Genomic DNA, 20,381 nt, shown 5'->3' with positions numbered 1-20,381 from the left:
AGGTATGTGACGCGAGGCTGGCATTATGCTACCATGACAGTTCTTGTATGGATAAAAAATTACCAGAACAATTACTACTCAACGTGAATGATTACTACCTTTGTCTTTTCTTGCCCCTTTGCCATCGCAAAACAGGGGTACCTGTACAAATAACAACTACCTTCGAGAAATAACAAACGACGATTTAAAGAAAACCAAATAAACCCACAAAAAGAACTGAATATTTAGCCTAAACATTTTAAACTAAATGATGTGGTTGTTGATAATTGAATTATTACTTAAGTATGCATTAACGTGCTTATTACCTATTGATGACATATTATTTAATTTGTAAATTTAATTTAAAATTTTAATTAGTCTCCCTAGCATTATTCTTTCACGTAACATGAGCCCAAATTTGCTGCTCAACTAAATCATTCCCGACGTTTACATCATAAGATTTTGGCACTTATGAGATCTCAGATTTTGTTACTAATGCAAAATCTTGAATTTGTTGCTTGTGTTTGACATTTGCTCTACAATCACTGAGAAAACGTGTAAAGTTTGATAATTACATAGATCCTATTTGTCAATACTTTTGAGGGTTTGTGTAGAGAAAGGTTTTCAGGTAGTGCGCAGCTGGAAACGGATTCAAAACACTTGGTGGATATGATAAATGGGATTATGCAAGCCAACGTTGTCATTGAAGGTAATCTCTTGGATATTTAATGTATAAAATAACAACCGTTGTTGGTGGAGTTCATTTTTGCTCTCCAGTAATAGGGCAGCACATCTAATGGTGTTTTTTGTTTCTCGAATGGGGGGGCCTTCATACCTGGGATAGCTTTGAACCAGAATGGTTGTTCAATACTCTTACTTTTGATGTAAATGTTTTTCTTCGAATTTAATAATATTTCACTTTCAATGACAAAAAATGTGAGTTAAAAGTGTTAATGTGTTTGAAACACAACAATGTTAGTGGGAAACAACCCAAAATCCAAATTGTGGCCAATGATTCGCGTTCAGAGAAAATTTATCTTATCACTGATTACACAGATCCATGCATCTATCTTCACTTTTGTTACTTTGCTTTAAACTTATAGTTACTATTTTTAACTTTCCTTTCCTTTGTATACAATCCACTGTGAGAGAAAGAAATCAAATTTAGAGCCTCTGCGCAAAGTTAAATGCTCCTTAACTAACTAAGCTGCAAGCCTTTTGCAGTAGTTAGACTTTCTTTTTTTGTTCATGAGTCATGCATGATTGAGACTTTTAACTGGGATTTACAAGCATAAATCTTGTCCAGCTCTTCTAAGAAAGACAACATCAAATAAAGCAAGAACAGAACCCAATCCCCAGTTGGGTTCTCTGCATTTTATCCCATATTCATAAAGAGCTGAGTCACAGATTTAAAGGTTCAGTTCTAACAGAGAGTCATGGACATGCCTGGGTCTCATATATTCTTCTGGTTTGAGGAATATGTGCTGGAATGTAATGTTTTCCCTAGACAAGATAGAATTTATGTAGATACTCTAAAGTGTTTTAGATTTGACACTAATTCTCGTTGCTTGTAAAAAAATGAGATCATCTGTATTTTGCACTAAAAGTCGGCAGTTTTATTTAATTAGAAACAAATATAAAGTGAAAAATAAAGATAATATTTATCACAGACCCATCGACCAACCTCATTTTATAATATTTTTCCTCCTTAAATGGAAGCTTCATGCCACAGATTTTTGAGTCCTCAAAATCTACCATTTGTTCAACTTTAATCCAATTTAAAATCCATGAAAGTTGTCTTCTTTCTTGTTTATTTAGAGTACTAATAGTTATAGCTTTCTTCAGTACGATACATTTTGTTCTAGCATTCATAGGCAGCTCTTTATTCTCTCTCTCTCTCTCTCTCTCTCTCGTTTTGCAATGGAGCCCTTCAGAACTTTTTATGGCATAGAAGGATGCAGCAGCAGTGAATCAGGGTGGACAACATACATTGGCTCTCCCATGCAAGAAGATGAGCCCGAATGCAGCAATATTGAAGACGTCGGTTACGAAAACCATCATCACATCGCATATCTCACCAGAAAAAAAGTTGGCAAAGATGACAACGAGAGTGATGATTCAATGGCTTCTGATGCTTCTTCTGGCCCAAGTCATCATCATGATCTCGTGCCTTCGCGCAGTAAAGACGGTAAAGGCACCGCTCGTTCCAAACGCGATAACAACAAGCAATCTAGGCACAAGAGCACAAGTAAACCAGAGAAGAAAACTGGTGAAAAGAGTACCAAAAGGAAGTGATGTGAAATCAGCGCTAATAAACTTTGATCGTGTCGTCGAGTCCTGGCTCAAAGGGTACTGCAGATTATAGTTGTTAATTAAAACTATAAGCTTGCAAATGAAGAAGAAGATGTATATTTGTTCTTACATGTAGAATACACAAATGGAAGGATATATATTTCTCTTTTCTTCCACGATAATTCTTGGTTCCACCGTTCTTATTTCGATTTTTAATTTGTATCTCATTAGACATTTTTTTTTCCTGCATTTCTTTTAGAACATTCATCAGCGCGGACAAACATCCGTTGAAATTGTAAAGGTTAAATTTTGTCACAGCATATTCTTTTAATCTCGGAATAATTAAGTTTCTGGCGGAAAAAAAGGCGGTATTTTGTGATGCAAGCATGAAATTATGGTGTGTTTGTCTCTCAAGTTTTCTCAACAATAATGCATTTTGTGTATGGAGTGTTAGTGCCGCTGTCTCATGTGGCTATGAAGCAAACAGTGTGAGCAATTTGCTGGAAAGAAGAAAGATCAGAAAGCATATATACATGTGGCCATCTGCAAAAAAATAAAATAAAAATAATGATGTACTGGTTTTAAAAGCTTAGAAATTATTATGCAGAATGTGTGTATGTTAACAAGTTGTGCTGGAAAGAAAAAGATCAACATAGAAAGACAAATGCCAACTATGAATGTTGAGGTTTTTTTGTTGTGACAGAAAAAGAATTGGTAGAGTTTTACAAAAAAAATTAAAAAACAAAAATTGGTAGAGTAGTTTCTGCAACAGGTGTGCAAATGCAACAGCAAAGCAAGTACCAAATATGGGCTGTACTTCCAACTCCAAAGAATATTCCACCACTTATAAAAACAAAATCTGTGATTTGTCATCAAATTTGCACGTTTTATCAATAATATACGCATTAATTCTTAAATATCGCGAGATATGAGTAACCGTTGACTGACTATATATTGTATAGATTGATCGGCTACTCACATTCTGCAACTATCCATCAAGATTTGTCCCGCATTGGAGAAATCTGCATGTTATCAGCAGTAGTTAGAACACATGCAAACATTTGTTTAGGGAAGTGAGGATTGAATTTAATAGAGAAACCATAGAACATGTCTTTTTGCCTTGCCTTTTGTCTTATTATTGATTAAGTCAACATGAAGATCAGATAAGAAAATCACCTTTCACCAAGAGATTCTTGTGTTACTTTAGTATTTGGGGAGTCCTATACAAACAATATAAAATATAAATGTCTTGTAAGTGGATTACCCAGTGGGTAAAATTTGTTTAAATTCCATTCAGTCGATCCTAAAGTTACAAAATGTTGATTATACATCGATTTTCCTTACTATTTTCAGTATTTGAATTCTTCAGCTCATTCAACTCACATTCAGTCGATCGTTAAATTATACAATATAAACTATACATTGATATACTTTAGAATTTTCAATATTGAAATTCTTCAACTCACATTCAGTCGGCTGTTAAGTTATACAATGTCATTCATACATCGTTGCACTTTAAAATTTTTGGTACTTAAGAATATGGTTTGGTACAACTGAAGTGAATATGAATACAAGTTTTGATAGGTGGAATACAATTTTTTTAGCTGAGAGTCAACAGAGGTAGAGCACGGGTACAACCAATTTAGGCTTTTCTGGACCCAATTTTCACAGCTGTGATGCCTCACCAGATTTGGTTCATTTAAAGTGAATTTAGCACATGGAAAGCACATTATTCAGATTTATGGGACACATTTGACACCCCAAAAGCAAAGTAAATATTTGAGGAATATTTGGCACATGCAAAGACAAAAAAGTCAATAATTGCAAGAAAAATGCACAAAAATATATAATTAGAGCTGCAGAAGTTGAGAAAAATATAAAAATTTTGAGTTCCCCTGAATTGAATAGAATTACATCTTTCAAAGCCAAAAGCACAAGCATAACAAAGCACACTTCAGAGTCTTGAAAAATAAACTGATAAAACTTATTTGGGATAAATATTTTCACTGAAAAAGAGTTGGCAGAAGCTCCGCCCAGCGTAAAATCGTCAGCAGAAATTATTCAGATGGAGTGTTCTCTGCTTGAGTTGAATGTGTCACAGAACTTGGACTTAAATCTTTGACAGTTTGGCGATCTTGAACCATTCAGTATGGAAAACACCTTCCATGTCAGTTCTTTCGTATGTGTGAGCACCGAAGTAGTCACGTTGAGCTTGGACCAAGTTAGCGGGCAGGCTTTCCCTTCTGTAGGAGTCAAAATAAGCAAGACTAGCTGACATACCAGGGGTGCTGATGCCTGAGTTGATCGCAAGACATACCACCCTTCTCCAGGCAGACTGCCTCTCAACGATCTCTTTCGAGAACTCTGGGTCCACTAGAAGGTTTGCAAGATCAGCATTCCTGTCATATGCCTTCTTAATTCTGTCTAGGAACACTGCACGAATGATGCAACCACCCTTCCAGATCCTGGCCAATTCGCCCAACTTCAAGTCCCATCCCTTCTCAATACTCTTTGCACGGATCAAATTCATCCCTTGTGCATAACTGCATATCTTTGATGCATAAAGTGCTTGCCTCACATCATCGATCAACTTTGCCTTATCCACCTCTGGGGTGTTCAAGCTATCCTCAAAGCCAGCTGATTTGAACACTTTAGCTGCTTTAACCCTCTCGTCCTTTAACCCACTGAGGAACCTTGCATCCAAAGAAGATTCAATTGTTGGAGCTGCAACTGATAGTTCAGCAGCTTGCTGTACGGTCCATTTACCAGTACCCTTCATGCCAGTCTTGTCCAAAACTTTGTCGACCAAATATCCATCTCCCTTGTCATCCTTGATTCCAAATATATCAGCAGTGATTTCAATCAGGAAACTGAGAAGTTCACCCTTGTTCCACTCTGAGAAAACTTTTTGGAGTTCCTCATTTGACAACTTTCCAACTGATTTCAGTACATCATAAGCCTCCGCTATCAGCTGCATATCGCCATATTCAATCCCATTATGAATCATCTTGACAAAGTTACCAGACCCACCTTTGCCAATGTAAGTCACACAAGGACCACTGTCCGGAACTTGAGCTGACACCTTAAGAAGAATGTCTTCAATGTACTTATAGGCCTCAAAGGAACCTCCAGGCATCATAGAAGGCCCGTATCGAGCACCCTCCTCACCACCTGAAACTCCCATTCCAAGGTAAAGAAGACCTAATTCAGCCATGGCTTTCTCCCTCCTCTCAGTGTTCTCATACCACTCATTACCACCATCAATGATGCAGTCACCTTTCTCCAGGTAGACGGAGAGGGTCTTTATGGTCTGGTCAACAGGCGCCCCAGCCTTGACAAGCATAATCACGACACGGGGTTTCTGGATTGACTTAACAAAAGATTCGGGATCATGGAATCCATAAAGGGGAAGGTTTCCTTCCTTTTTAGCTCGCTCAACGGTCTCATCAACTTTGGAGGTAGTTCTATTGTATACCGAAATGGGGAAGCCTTTCTCTGCAATGTTGAGAGCCAAATTTTGGCCCATGACAGCTAAACCAGCAAGGCCTATTCTTGTAGGTTTTGGTGTTGCAGCCATCTTTTTGCCTGTTTGACATTTGGATTTGTTAGTGAGAGCGTCAATTTTATATCCATGTAATGACAAAATACGAAGTACAGATCTGAGGGACCTTAGTCCCCAAAAACAAAATGTCAGGATGCTTTGATGAAATCCAACAAACTTCAATTGCTCAAATTACAAAACAATAGATCATAAATTAATTTCACAGGTAATCACATATTCCAATGCCTACACACTAATCGCAGCATTGTATATCATTGATGAGATTGAAAATTATGTATATGACTCTCAAATGTATTAAACAAAATTAACAAATGTAATGAACAATGATACTCCCATAACAACTTACTAAGCCGGTAAGCCCTGCATACTAATTTCGTATTGTAGAACATAGACGAGATTAAACATTAAGTATCTGATCCTCAGATGAATAACACTAAACTAACAATCTAACGAACAAAGGTATTACCCCAGTTTGAATCACTAAGCCCTCACTTTTACAGTCCAATTGTTCCGATCGACTCAGTGGACAAACAAAAAAAAAAACTAAACTTTCATTGCCTCACTAAGCCCTCACTTTTACAGTCCAATTGTTCTCTGAAGCTAACCAAATTAAACCAGACCCACTTTACTCTTTTACTTATCTAAAACAAAATTCAATCATATTAATATAAAAATCATAAATTCCACATCCCATCAACCAAATGACTGGATGAACTAAAAAGCATGATCTAATCAATCTGAAAATTTCCAAGAATCCACAAATCAGTGCAAAACGAAATTCATCGTCAAGATTATGAGCAACCGAATAACACTAACAAAGGAAACACAGATCAACAATCCCAAATCATGGCAACCAATCAAGTTTCAGAAAAAGCTATGATTTTTAACCGCAGTCAGTCAAATAATTTAATGGCTGTAATTGCATTCAGTAAAGTAGAGCAGTGAAAGGGAACGTTTTGATCAAAACCCAGAAAGCAAAAGGATCCGAACCTGAAAGTGTTCTTCTGTAAGGAGAGAAGGGGGATTGAAAATCTGAGGAAATCGAGCGAACCCAAGAAATCAAAGATCTGGGGTAGGCGGAAAGTGATGAGCTTTTATATTAAGAAAAGATTTTCAATGGCATTTAGGGAATACTGTAGCGGGTCAAGATTGGCCACTGGCTCGGTTGGTGAGGTGGACACCCCGTCGTTGAAGGTCGGTTAGGCGTGGAGATATGGCAAGTCCATCCAACGTAACACCATTTGACTGGCGCCAATTCAATTTACTCTTACCTGCATTATCATAACTTCGTTCACCATTTGTCACCTATACCATACATCATATTCAACTATTGTTAAGCGGTACACGAGATACGAGAGTCGAACTTAAAATTTCGAATGCATGGTCAAATAACGTTAACTCATTTAGTTACAAGCTTTTATAAAAGTTTTCATTGGTTTAAAAGAATTTTTTGTGGTTTGTGTTCTTTTTTCTTAAAAAAAGACGAACAATGCATCTCATTCTCTTAATGAGAAGTTGTAACAAGATTTTTGTATGTGAACTCCTACCTTGATGCTCCTCATGCTCTTGTCTCGAGAGGCGAGCATTGCATGCATATTCTTGAAAAAATGATAATCATACAATATTTTTTTTACATTTACACTATTTTGTTTAATCTTGTATTTTATTTTTATTTAATTTATATAATTCGACGACAAAAATAACAGAAAATTTGTATGAGAAGAAAAATGATGCGCGTATATCATTTTATTTTTGCTATTCCAATGGCAAGGTGAGCAAACATGTGTTCTCATTAGGCCAGAGAAAGGAAAGGCAACTCCATTTTTAACTAATTAACTTTTTAATTTTTAAATATGATAAGAATCTGAAACGGATCTAGGAAAGCATATGCATCTGACCTGGACATGGTTTGGGTGGGCACTTTTGCTAATTAAATTACTAACCCAATTGCAAATATATGCATTCTTCATACGCATTACCCATCTCAACATGATGTGACCAATTGCAAAGCACCCACATCACCACAAGTACCCGTTTTGCATAACCCACCAGTTGTATTTACTTAAGTAACCGGATCTCCTCCGGATCCTAATAAACTGAGCTCATTAATAAAAAAAATTCAGATCGTTGAAATTTGATACAGCGATTATAAATAGAGAATCTCTCTAAAAATTATAATAATTGTAGTCGTTAAATTAAATTTTAACAGTTCAGATTCATTAATTAGTGAGCTCAATTTCCTTAAATCCGGATGCGATCCGGTTCCTTTACTTAGTACGTTCACCATGTAAGGAGATTGCGTACACGTTTGCATCACTACAATGTCAATTCTTATCCGTCAATTACAATCACAAGAATTCTACATTCACCATTTAACATTTGGACATGCAACCAAAGAAAAAAAGTCATACTGGACGCTTTTTAGTCAAAATTATCTTTTAATTTTAGTCTCTCAAATTTAAAATTAATTGAAGTAGTCCCTGAAATTATCCCTGTCAATAATTTTGTCCCTTCTGTGAAAAATTTATGTCAAATTGAAGAAACCACATGTTCAGGGGGAATGTTGATTTGACAAAATTAACCTTGATTTAACAGAGATTTTTCACGAAATGACTAAAACGATTGACAGTGAACAATCTCAAGGACTACTTATATCAATTTTAAATTTCAAGAACCAAAATGAGAAGTTATGGCTATCTCATAAACCATTTTAGATAAACAGTCGACTTTTTAAATGGTGAATGTATATGAATCGTAGCTATGTCCTACAAATAAGACCTTCCAACCAAATTTGATAAATGAATAATGATTATGTAATAACATTAGCAGGAATACTAAGAACATTCATAAACAACAAACGGCATAGATTATGTACCTTCACTTGATGAATGCTTAAGGTTTTAAGTAGTCTGAATCGATGAATTACATATTATGCAAAGTGCATAAGAATTGCTACGTATACATTCTCAATCTGGCTGTTTACGACCCATGCTTCACATGAATAACAGATACAACATTAAGGCAAGCATAACAGACAGCTTTTCCCAGAAACAAAAAAGACCAAGACATAATTTCTCACCGAGCTTTGCTCTGAGGTTGTAGTGACAGACGATAGCGGTGACTCGCTGATGAACTTGGAGTGGAGCTGCGAAGATGGTTTTTCTTATCTATAAGCCAAAATTGCACATCTGAACAAATTCCATATCATTGTCCAAATAATAAGTCCAGAGTTTCTTGTATTGGTTCATAGCAACGTCCAACCAAGGTTTCATGTTTCCGTTGTAATGAATGACCGCAGCTTTTCTAATCTCGTCCATGCTAATACTGGGATTGTACCCCAGCCCAAGCACATGCCACGATTTGTCCAACGACTTTGTTGTCGAGTAGAAGGTAATCAGCCCCGGAGGAAGAGTCCCCAATTTCCAGAGAGTCCGGTCCTCATTCTGCAAAATTCATGGACAAGAATTATTCACAATTGTATGATTGTATTCAACACTCAACTGGTAACAACACAATTGTGCTTCAATTTTATATGGCGCCATTTGGGTAGTAATTTCCAAGTGAATTACAAATTGTGTTGTGCAAATAAAAGTTACAGTACTTCAAAAATGCTAACCCAAATGGCACTTAATCTTCCCCTACGCAAGGAATTTAAGCATAAGAAAACACTTACCAAGTTCTGCCAGTAATGGTACTGCTCGGTGCTTTTCTCCTGCCTCCAAGCATCAAGATCAAATATATTCATCCCGTAGGCCCAAGCACATGCCCTCGGATTGAACCTTTCCCTGATCAGAGGGTGTGAAAAATTCACATACTGTGCGTACCGATGGAAGGACCCAAAGCAGGTCTCAACGGCTCCATTCACCTTCCCGTCCAAATCGATCTTCCATAATCCTGTCAAGTCCTTTTGAACCACAACATCATCATCCAAAAAGAGAATTTTGTGCAGTTTGGGATACATCTCCGGCAAATAAAACCGAAGGTGATTCAACATTGACAAGTACTTGGGGTTTCTATATTTCATGTTTTGTGTATCCTTGGTAGCATTCTCTGCCCGATTCTCAAAGTAGAACTTCTGCAACTTTGCTGACTCAAGTTGCCTCAAGACTGGCACATATGAAGAGTTCAAGAAAGTAAAATCTTCTACTGCCTTCACCTCAACATATGCACCCCGTTCCACAGGCCTCATCTTAAACCATACCTTCATCGGTGCAAGATTCATCCTATCTGTAACAACATGGAAGACATGTTTCCACGGTTCATTGGAATTATTCACCACAGATCGTACCACAACTGAGACAGCGATGACATTATCTGAAAAAATTGCATAATGGTACAAACTTGGGTCCTCAAATTCGGGGCTTGGTTCCTCTTCCTTGTACTTCTCCGGATGTGAAATTCTTTCCTCAACAAGCCTCATGGCCAAACAATGTAAACTTTTTGGTATCGATTTTGCAGCAATCGAGCTTGCAAATGCCCCATTCTTCTTTGCCTTTATAAGCAACTCATTAACAGCAAAAATGGTGTCCTTCAACTTCTGAATCTTGAGCTGATTATCATAATTCTCCTTTGACTCCCCAATCATTAACCGAGCAATTTTGACCTTATCCTTCACCTCCTTCTCGAAATGCCTCAAAACATCCTCATCCAAAGGACCGTCTGATTCAAACAAAGCGGTCCTGTAACCCGGCTTCATTTGAACATCAGAGAAATTCGACGCCAAATCATCAAACATTCTCATTTGCCTAGATATCTCAAGCTTAAGCTTCCTGGCGTAAGCCGCGTAAGCATTCACCAGAGTAACATGATCATTGGCTTGCTTATATATCAAATCTAATCTTGTTTTCAATGGATCAGAATTTAAAGCTAAAAACGTCCTACGCATGTACGCGTTTCCAGTTGTTGGAAGTGCCTGCAGTCAATCAAACATCAAGATTAAATCTTCAATCCTATCCGATTGAAAAAAAATTAACATCTGGGTTTTGCTTTAGTCAAAGATTTTTACATGGGTTTTTCACTTTTTACTTAATTTGGGTTTTTTTTTTTCCAATCTGGGATTTGTTCAAATATGAAAATTAGAAATTAGAATGTGGGGTCTAATTAATCAGTGAAATTGACATCTGGGTTTTGCTAAAGCATCGAAATTTCAATCTAAGTCACAATTAATTACAAAATTAAACGATGGAAAACGGATTGAGGACGAGAGGGTAATACATACAGAGTCGTGGTGTGGAGTCGAAGGATTTGTGGTGAGGATAACAGAGAGCGTGGCAATGAAGAGCAGAGAGAACATAGCCGAGACAAAGATCCGATACGAGAAGAAGCTCCGGACGCTGAACCCGCCAAAACCCGACCCGCCACCGCCACGGCTGCCTCGCACGGCCACCGCCATTGCAGCAACCAAGCTCCGATCAGAGCGCCCTCGACCTCAAAACGGAGAATGATCGAATGGTGTTTTGACTCTAGCAGCAGCAAAAGAATTTGAGTTCTGTCTCTCAGCTGATTGGAAAGTGGAATGAGGAGAGAGAGGGAGAGAGAGAGAGAGAGAGAGAGAAGGTGATTGGAAGTGTGTGAGTGTGTGAGATCTCAGCTGGGTGTGAAGAAGAAGACCATGTGTGAGAGCGTGGTAGAGATCAAACTTCCGAGTGAGGAGAGATCTAATTTTCGTGTCGGTGTTTTCATTTTTATTTAATAAAAAATATTAATATAATAATAGGTGTTGGATGCGGGGTGCGCCATAGACCATGTAATAAGAGAGTTTATATTGGAAGGGGATCTTCCACTAAATCCACCACGATTACAAATTTGAGCCCTTTAAAATTTGATCCGACGATGATAAATAGAAATCTTTAGCCGTTGAATCAAATTTCAAAAGTTCAGATTTATGATCTTGGTGAATTTGGTGAAAAGGATAATTACTTGTTTATAAGGAGTACAAGATGAGGACAGTAAATGTTTGACTTTTTGTCAAGCCACGAAAGTCTAATACTTTAGCAAATTTGCACTAAGTTAAAAAGATTTAAGGGATTAGCCTAACCCAACAATTTAAATCTCAATTGAGGTTTAGAAAAGATCTCATGGTTGACTATAGTTCACATATTTTATACCAAAAAAATTAGACTCAATTTTGAAATCTAGATAGAGAAAATTGGGGTAGGTAGAAATCAACTTCTAATTCGTTTGAGCTATAACCCTGTTCAAGATAAAGCCCAATATTGCTTTGTGTTTATGTTGTCCAGGCCCAACCCAAACAAATGGATTATTTTTCATCAACCTCCCACTAAACCTCGCAGTGAATAACTGAAATTTGAAATGGAATTCAGACTTAGCCGTTAGAGATAATATGCCGGGCCTCAGCCTCTCTCTTCCCGCTCCCGCCAAACTCCCTCCACCTCCTCCTCTCGGTCCGAAAGCCACCAACTTTGAGCTTCTCAACAACCGTCTGATCAACCAAATTAATGTCGGCCATCTCCGCAAAGCAATCACCACCCTTGATCTCCTGGCGCAGCGCGGGATCCACCCCGACCTCCCCACCTACTCACTCCTCATCAAGTCCTGCATCCGGTCCCGGAACTTCGACCTGGGCAAGCTCGTCCACGACCGGTTAGCTCACTCCCAGCTCGAACCCGACCCGGTACTTCTGAACTCCTTGATTAGCTTGTATTCGAAATCTGGGGACTGGAAGAAGGCAAATTCGATCTTCGAAAACATGGGCAGTGAGAGAAATTTGGTTTCTTGGAGCGCCATGGTGTCTTGTTTTGCGAACAATGATATGGGATTCGAAGCGATCACGACGTTTCTTGATATGCTCGAACATGGGTTTTACCCGAATGAGTATTGCTTTGCATCTGTGATTCGGGCGTGTTCGAATGCCCGGAATATTGGGATTGGGAAGATAATTTTTGGGTCGGTGATCAAAGGTGGGTATCTTGGGTCTGATGTGTGTGTTGGGTGTTCATTGATCGATATGTTTGCGAAGGGTGGTGGAGATTTGGGTGAAGCGTATAAGGTGTTTGAGGAAATGCCAGAGACGGATGCGGTGACGTGGACTTTGATGATTACTAGGTTTGCACAGATGGGTTTCCCCAGAGAGGCTATTGGTTTGTATGTGGATATGTTGTTGAGTGGGTTCATGCCTGACCAGTTTGCACTAAGTGGCGTTATATCGGCGTGTACAAAGTTGGAATCACTTTCACTGGGGCAGCAATTGCATTCGTGGGTTATACGGTCTGGATTGGCTTTAGGTCATTGTGTCGGGTGTTGTTTGGTGGACATGTATGCCAAGTGTGCAGCTGATGGATCGATGAATGATGCGAGGAAGGTATTTGATCGGATGCCAAACCATAATGTTATGTCATGGACTGCAATTATCAATGGATATGTGCAGAGCGGAAAGGGTGATGAGGAAGCCATCAAACTTTTTGTTGAAATGATGTCGGGTCATGTTCCACCAAATCATTTCACATTTTCTAGCATTCTGAAGGCTTGTGCAAATCTTTCGGATCTGCGTAAGGGTGAACAAATTCACTCCCTGGCAGTGAAATCAGGTCTTGCTTCCGTTAACTGTGTGGGAAATTCGCTGATCACCATGTACTCAAAGTCTGGCCAGGTGGAAGATGCCCGCAAATCTTTTGATGTTCTGTATGAGAAAAATTTGATATCTTATAACACAATCGTTGATGCGTATGCCAAGCATTTAGATGCAGAAGAAGCCTTTGGACTTTTTCATGAAATTCAGGATACAGGATATGGGGCCAGTGCTTTCACATTTTCTAGTCTCTTGAGTGGAGCTGCAAGCATTTGTGCAGCTGGTAAGGGCGAACAAATCCATGCCCGGATAATAAAGTCAGGACTTGAGTCAAACCAAATCATTTGTAACGCTTTGGTTTCCATGTATTCTAGGTGTGGAAACATAGATGCTGCTTTTCTAGTTTTCAATGAGATGGAAGATTGGAATGTTATATCATGGACTTCAATAATCACGGGTTTTGCAAAACATGGATATGCAGCTGCAGCGGTGGACATGTTCAACAAAATGCTTGAAGCCGGAATAAAACCTAATGAGATCACATATATTGCTGTTTTGTCAGCTTGCAGCCATGCGGGTTTGGTTGATGAGGGTTGGAAACGCTTCAAGGAAATGCAGAAAAAACATGGTGTTGTCCCAAGAATGGAACATTACGCATGCATGGTTGATTTATTAGGCCGCTCAGGATCCCTTGTAGAAGCCCTCGAGTTTATTAACTCAATGCCTTTGACAGCTGATGAACTCATCTGGCGGACATTTCTTGGAGCCTGCCGAGTGCATGGTAACATAGAGCTTGGTAAACACGCAGCAAAGATGATTATCAAGCAGAACCCACGTGATTCGGCAGCATATAGTTTACTATCGAATTTGTATGCTTCCACTGGTCGGTGGGAAGAAGTGGCAAAAGTAAGAAAATATATGAAAGAGAAGTATTTGATCAAAGAAGTAGGTTCTAGCTGGATAGAGGTGAAAAATAAGATCCACAAGTTTCATGTTGGGGATACTTCACACCCGAAGGCAAAGGAGATTTATGATGAACTGGATCAATTGGGCTCAAAGATAAAGAAACTGGGCTATGTCCCGAATACAGATTTTGTACTTCATGATGTGGAAGAGGAACAAAAAGGATTTTACTTGTTTCAACACAGTGAGAAAATAGCAGTGGCGTTTGGTCTTATTAGCACATCGAAATCAAAACCTATTAGAGTATTTAAGAATCTCCGTGTTTGCGGAGACTGTCACACTGCGATTAAGTATATTTCGGAAGCCACTGGGAGAGAAATAGTAGTAAGAGATTCAAATCGGTTTCATCATTTCAAGGACGGGAGATGCTCTTGCAACGAATACTGGTGATATTGTTACATAAATTCAAACTGTAAATGATAGAGTAATCTCCTAGCGGGATTTATGTATTTTCCAATGAATCTAATTTACGGTTTCCAATCTTTCATTTCACATCCTCTGCTTTGTCTTTGAGAATGTTTAAGATTTGTCTGTAGAGGTGGATCAAAAGGAGCTTCGTTTCATCATAGTGCCTACACTAGCAGGCGGATTCGTAAGTTTCTTATTCAAAATTTTGAGGCCCCAGTTCCTTGTTTTTCTAGTTGAACACCGTACAGTTCATATCTGCACATTTGTGTTACTATTGATGTATACTGCTTTCTGATTGCTTTAAATAAAATTGCATGATTTCGCGTCTTATTCTTTTACATTTGATGTATTTGATGTATAATATAATTTTGGAAAGAGTATCGACGGAACCTTTGGCTAGAGCTTTCCCCATATTCCCCTTTCTGAAAACTTTTTGTTGGAACTGAGCCTTGATTTTCTCTTTTCTTCCTTTGTCCTGTATTATGAACTCCTATTAGTGCACTTCTTTAGTTTCTATTTAATTAAATGCAAGAAAAATTGGAGGGAATATATTATGTTTTGCAATATAATATTAGCACAATTTAGGATTAAATTAGCTACTAAAAATCAGTATTTCTGTTATGCTACTAAACAAAACTTTGGAACTTACTTAAATTTCAAGAGATTTTCAAACCAGTAAATCTTGATAGGTTTCATTCTGATGAGATTTAGCGGCCTTGAGCTTGATTTCGACTCTGATTTGATTGCGTATAATGCCTGTAAACGATCATCACTGGAAATATATATAATTAAAATATCAAGGTTCTTATGTTTGCAGATCTTCGTAGGAAAATAAGGTATTGCAGGAAGGAAAGAAAGAAAGAGAGTGATGAAGTCTCTGAGAAAATATCCAAATGAGAGAGAACAAATTGCAAAACAAAACAAAATAAACCATGTTATATTTAGTCAAGCCAGCCCTCTAAAAAGCTGAAAACAGTGCTCACTTGGACTTTATACGTTAGTGGATAGCTTTTGTGAATGTCTTTCGTTTTATAGTAATTTTAATATCACGAACCAACTCCCATTTTCACCACCTTTATTTCTGCGTCATGACCAACTCACCCCCCACTGTTTCCATTCCCTGCACCATCCATTGCATTTTTTTTTTCTCCTCCCTTTGTTCTTGTACACCTGAAATTATTGCTGTACTTTCTTCGGCAATAATATTAATTTTTTCGAATATTTCTGGAAGTATTGATGATAAATTACTAGCTCTTTCGGTAGTGAGCTGGTGATCCGATAATATTTTGATGATCAGGGTTTTTTTTGGAACAAGCAGTCTTTAAATTCATGCAGCTAATTTAGTAAGAATTTTACATGATTTAGGAAATTTATTTGTGATAGATAAGATTCTGGACAGTGCTGAAAATTTGACCAAAACATTTTACTGCTTATTTGCTTGGATCTGATACAGATTTTAAAGTGAGTTGAGGATTAGTTGACTTCCACACAAACAGAAGATCAACGTAGATGGATAATGGGAAAAATGTGGAAATGATAAGAACTCGGCGTCCATCGGTCTTAGCCTAGCAAATCCATGGAACTTGTGATGGACTGGTTTGAGGACTCTGCTCTCAGATAAGCTGTGTTGCAAGGGACATCCTCGAGGTCTCGAAGGGAAGGATGATAAGGACTGTGCAGTTGCAGGTCATTGAGCTGTTGGCGAAGCTCGGAAGCTTCCTCTTTGAGCTGAGCATTCTCTTGCAGAACCTTCTCATGTGACTCTGAGACATGGTTCAGCTTGTCCAAAATTTGATGATTCTCCTTTCTGAGCCAAACCACTTGTGACCAGAGTTCATCGAGGTGCTTCTGCTTGCGCATACGTGATCTGCGTGCAGATTCTCTGTTAGATATCATTCGTCTGTGTTTCCTCTCATTGATGAGACTGAGTTGCTGCTCATCAGCCTCATCAGAGGTTGAGTTACTACTGAAGGAAGATGGTTGCTGTGGATTGTTATTAACTTCTTGAAGCTGGGAAGTAGGATATTGGAAATTGTAAAATGGGCTAGAAAACCGGTTGAATTCAAAAGTGGTTGCATTGCTTTGAGTGCTCATGCTAAAAGGAGGGTAGGGAGATGATGAGCTCGAAGGAACGAGGTAATGGATTCCAGTGACCTCACCGGGCTGCATGACTTCTCAAACTTTCGACGGATAAATGCAAGGACTTTGTGGTGAAGAAGGTGAGTGGAGAGTACTTAATTTTTGGTTGTGTTGGAAGGGGGGAGAGAGGCTCGAGGAGAGGAGGCCTTTATAGGGTGAAAAGTGTGAGAAGGTGCCTTCAAAGCTCAGCTGATTGGAAAACCATGCGTATCATGTCTCTATTTTATGCAGCATCATCACATTCATCTATGTGTACATGAATGTACGCGAGATGTTTGTCTCTCGTTTACGCGTTCGTTATGGGCATGCATCCATGGATCGATGGCTACATGCATGTATGCATGGAATGATATTTTTACATACATACATGTAAAATGGGGGATTACAATTAGTGTTTGTGGATAATCATTTTTCAGATCAAATCTCCGCTAACATGAGAGAGAGAGAGAGAGAGAGAGAGAGAGAGTTTTTGTGTTAATTATTGGGAGTACAATTATTTTAAAGGAAAACTAATGAAAAATGCTTGAAAATTTTGAGCTTTAACGATAAAGATAAAATAAAGAGTAAAGTGAATAATATCAGGTTTGACTTTTTAGTGTAAAAATGTGATTTTTCATTAAAGTAAACAGTACCGCGGATTTTTCGTTAAAACTCCCTTATTTTAATGGAATAATGTTTAGGCAAAATAATGCAGTGCAAAAGAAAATGGGATCAAGAAGTCAATCTTGTGCCATTGTCAAGTCTACAGGGATGCAGGGATGGATACTTGCTATCCAATAGAACCTGGTGACGTAAGGAATGGAAGGAAATTAAAGAGGTTTAGAAAGGCAAGAACTTTTATACGTACTGGTTATAATAATTAAGGAGCTGATCAGTGACTCATCAAACACTTGAACTCAATTCCGCCCTCTGCCGTTTTTAGGTTCTAATCCTGTTAGCCTGTTGCATGAATCATGGCAGAAAATGTCAGGTTTCATATAGTTTGTTTCATATATTCTGGGGAGAAAAATAACAGAAAAGTAGCTTTTTTTTTTTTTTTGCTCACCAAGAACTTGATTTAGAATTTTATATATTGGCTTTAATTCTAGAAATCCTTTCAAAAGGAGTAGAATGTAGATAATCCAAATAGTTTGCTGGACTAATAGTGTAATTTCGGATCTTCTACTCCAATAAAATACGAAATACGTATAGCAATATGCTAATCCCATACACCACTTAGCAAATTGAAGTCTACAAAAGCTCAAGTTAGAAACATACATAGAGGACATTTAAAGTGAGAGATTGAACAACAACTTTCTTGTCGTCTTTTGGAAGCTGAGGTACAAAGGTGCAAGCATATATTCTCCAAGAAAGAAATGCAACTCAATTATTAACAGTCTGAGTTACTATAAAAAACAGTTTGTATTACCATATTGCCAGTTGAGGACAAATTGTCCTAGCCCAGATTAGTCTGGCCTTCTTTGGAAGTATATTTTTTTATCATTAATTCACCACATAACAAGTATTTATTAAACAAGTGATTCAATTTTTAAATACGTGACAAATATTTATTAAAAAAGTAACGCTACTAAAACTATATCTTAATTGTGTTAAAGTCTCGTATCGGTGGAGTGAAAAGAAACCAAGGGGTTTAAATAGTATTATCCGACTCTAACTAATACCGATGTCTTTTGTGGTAAAACCTCACACTTGATGGATTGGGTATGTGGTAAAGTTGGAGACAGTTTGGTGTCGTTAGAGTGGGTACGGGCCTGGCGATCCAAAAATTCCAACAAATTGCAAGAGTAGATCTCTCTTTTCCCTGGCTTGGTTAAATATTTAATCATAATTAATGGTGCACTTAGGTCAAATTAAGTCAGTTGTAGCAGGAACATGGAAAAAATATTACTTTTTGTTCAAGCCATTCAAATTAGCAGATGTTACTGAGGGGAAAACTCTTGTAGTGTAGTGTTGGGAAACAGATATATGGGATTCGTGGATGTACTTTAAAATGCAGTCTTCCACTAACTAAAAGAGTTTTGAATGGATACAGAAACCAAAATCTTACCGACGATCAGGCAAATGCACACACACACACACTCTCTCTCTCTCTCTCTCTCTCTCTCTCTCTCTCTCTCTCTCTCTCTCTACACCCGAGGGTTTGGGTTGGGTCAAGTTGAGTGGACTGAATGGTCAACAATGCCATGAGACAGGTTTAGACTGCTCTATCTTTTCTTGTCTTGCAATTGTCCTCCTCATGTTCCCTACTTCTCTCTATTTTATTTTCTTTGAGGATTTGGAGTATATATAGAGGTGGATGAGTGAGTAGTTGAAAAAACCCAGGATTTGGAGTATGTCCTTATGCTCAGTTGTACTTGTACGTTGTGTAGATAACTGTATTTGGTTGATCAATGCTGCATCACTTGGTTTCAACTCCTTAAGTATGTCAGTGTGTGTGTGATAAAGGAGAAGTAATTCGCTGACCCTGGGTTGTATTTCTCCCTTCTCCTTGTAACGCTGATCACAGAACATATGCAACGTCACGCGAAAATAGGACCGAAAATACACTCTGGTATGCAAGTGTCTCTAGTGGTATAAGGTTGGTTTGTAATTTGCTGGTGAAAAGAAAGAGTATTATCAATTTAATGTACGCAGCTAACTTTAGCTATAAGCATGCGAGCCAATTTTTTTCGATCATGCCTCTATGATTGGTTGTTTATCTACTCAGCTGGCCAATTGTTCAGTCAAGGAGGCCAGAAAAAAGCAGCAAACCTTAACTATAAGCATACCAGGCAATGTGTAATTCAATAGCTAGCTTACACTTATGCGTTTCACTAATTTGGGTAGTGCATGGTACATGCAAGTTTGAATTATGCTTTCAAGTACTAAAACATGCATGAATGATTGTTCTTAACAAAATTCTTAAGTTTTAGGAGTATAATATGAGAGACTGTTCTCGATCACGATTTTAGTCCTCTCATCTCTATATCTCTCTTTATGTGTCCATGTTAAGTAAGCTATTGATGCATATTTGGCAACGTGTACTATATGTATACACTCAAATTACAGGAATACACCCCAAAAGAAACTTTCAACCTCAATTTGGCATGGCACTTTGCCTTCAAACCAAACGTGAGTGAAAGTAATATTGGATCTGTTGATATAACTCCTTTTTGCCCCTCACTCAACTAACATATCTTATCTACTTCCTAAAATCATTCCCCCATATCTCTTCATTTGTTTCCATTTTACCTTTGAACTTTGTTGGACAATCACTACAATCCAAGGCTTCAAGGGTATTTTAGGAAAATAATGTCTCAAACTGGGACATTTGCCCTACAATGACGGTCTGGGTTGTGCACGGAAGGGTACTTGATTTAACTCCATCCCTTATCGTACCAAAAGAAATCCAATTCTGTTTTTTTATTCTTAAATAATAGAAAGAAAACACCTAAAATATTAACAACAAACAATGAGAGAACGACACGAGTCGCACGACATGAACAAAGTAGGCAGACGAGAAAAACGCGA

The 20,381-nt window shown here is 38.0% G+C and overlaps 5 protein-coding genes across 5 annotated transcripts; 2 read left to right on the top strand and 3 right to left on the bottom strand.

The window, feature by feature from the left end:
* Positions 1–1,745: 1,745 nt before the first annotated feature.
* On the top strand, positions 1,746–2,452 carry LOC103962763 (protein SOB FIVE-LIKE 3-like). The gene has a single exon (XM_009375536.2). It carries the CDS (start codon positions 1,900–1,902, stop codon positions 2,272–2,274), a length of 375 nt encoding a protein of 124 aa, XP_009373811.2. The 5' UTR covers positions 1,746–1,899; the 3' UTR covers positions 2,275–2,452.
* Positions 2,453–4,104: 1,652 nt separating this feature from the next.
* On the bottom strand, positions 4,105–7,022 carry LOC103962710 (6-phosphogluconate dehydrogenase, decarboxylating 2). Its single transcript, XM_009375463.3, has 2 exons — positions 6,824–7,022; positions 4,105–5,856 (listed from the first exon to the last, which is right to left on the bottom strand). The coding sequence occupies exon 2, from the start codon at positions 5,846–5,848 to the stop codon at positions 4,382–4,384; it is 1,467 nt and encodes a 488-aa protein (XP_009373738.1). The 5' UTR covers positions 5,849–5,856; positions 6,824–7,022; the 3' UTR covers positions 4,105–4,381.
* Positions 7,023–8,676: 1,654 nt separating this feature from the next.
* Positions 8,677–11,390, bottom strand: LOC103962712 (probable galacturonosyltransferase 9). Its single transcript, XM_009375466.3, has 3 exons — positions 11,052–11,390; positions 9,507–10,745; positions 8,677–9,276 (listed from the first exon to the last, which is right to left on the bottom strand). Exons 1-3 carry the CDS (start codon positions 11,223–11,225, stop codon positions 9,001–9,003), a joined length of 1,689 nt encoding a protein of 562 aa, XP_009373741.2. The 5' UTR covers positions 11,226–11,390; the 3' UTR covers positions 8,677–9,000.
* Positions 11,391–12,117: 727 nt separating this feature from the next.
* On the top strand, positions 12,118–14,816 carry LOC103962711 (pentatricopeptide repeat-containing protein At3g49170, chloroplastic-like). The gene has a single exon (XM_009375464.3). It carries the CDS (start codon positions 12,177–12,179, stop codon positions 14,712–14,714), a length of 2,538 nt encoding a protein of 845 aa, XP_009373739.1. The 5' UTR covers positions 12,118–12,176; the 3' UTR covers positions 14,715–14,816.
* Positions 14,817–16,130: 1,314 nt separating this feature from the next.
* LOC103962713 (basic leucine zipper 43-like) lies at positions 16,131–17,273 on the bottom strand. The gene has a single exon (XM_009375467.2). It carries the CDS (start codon positions 16,899–16,901, stop codon positions 16,293–16,295), a length of 609 nt encoding a protein of 202 aa, XP_009373742.1. The 5' UTR covers positions 16,902–17,273; the 3' UTR covers positions 16,131–16,292.
* Positions 17,274–20,381: the final 3,108 nt, after the last annotated feature.

Source organism: the organism of the source record quoted next, unplaced genomic scaffold (assembly GCF_019419815.1).
Source record: "Pyrus x bretschneideri cultivar Hongxiangsu unplaced genomic scaffold, Pyrus_bretschneideri_v1 Contig13, whole genome shotgun sequence".
Classification (NCBI taxonomy): Eukaryota; Viridiplantae; Streptophyta; class Magnoliopsida; order Rosales; family Rosaceae; genus Pyrus; species Pyrus x bretschneideri.
The sequence above is the reverse complement of the archived record's forward strand: the minus strand, read 5'-3'. Positions and strand labels throughout refer to the sequence as shown.

Excerpts from the sequence above, each read along its gene's own strand:
- LOC103962763 (XM_009375536.2), top strand. The coding sequence starts at position 1,900 with ATGGAGCCCTTCAGAACTTTTTATGGCATAGAAGGATGCAGCAGCAGT.
- LOC103962710 (XM_009375463.3), bottom strand. The coding sequence starts at position 5,848 with ATGGCTGCAACACCAAAACCTACAAGAATAGGCCTTGCTGGTTTAGCT.
- LOC103962712 (XM_009375466.3), bottom strand. The coding sequence starts at position 11,225 with ATGGCGGTGGCCGTGCGAGGCAGCCGTGGCGGTGGCGGGTCGGGTTTT. Across the intron at positions 10,746-11,051 it reads CGACTCCACACCACGACTCT|GCACTTCCAACAACTGGAAA; the intron begins GTATGTATTACC and ends GATTGACTGCAG. Across the intron at positions 9,277-9,506 it reads ACCATTACTGGCAGAACTTG|AATGAGGACCGGACTCTCTG; the intron begins GTAAGTGTTTTC and ends TGAATTTTGCAG.
- LOC103962711 (XM_009375464.3), top strand. The coding sequence starts at position 12,177 with ATGCCGGGCCTCAGCCTCTCTCTTCCCGCTCCCGCCAAACTCCCTCCA.
- LOC103962713 (XM_009375467.2), bottom strand. The coding sequence starts at position 16,901 with ATGCAGCCCGGTGAGGTCACTGGAATCCATTACCTCGTTCCTTCGAGC.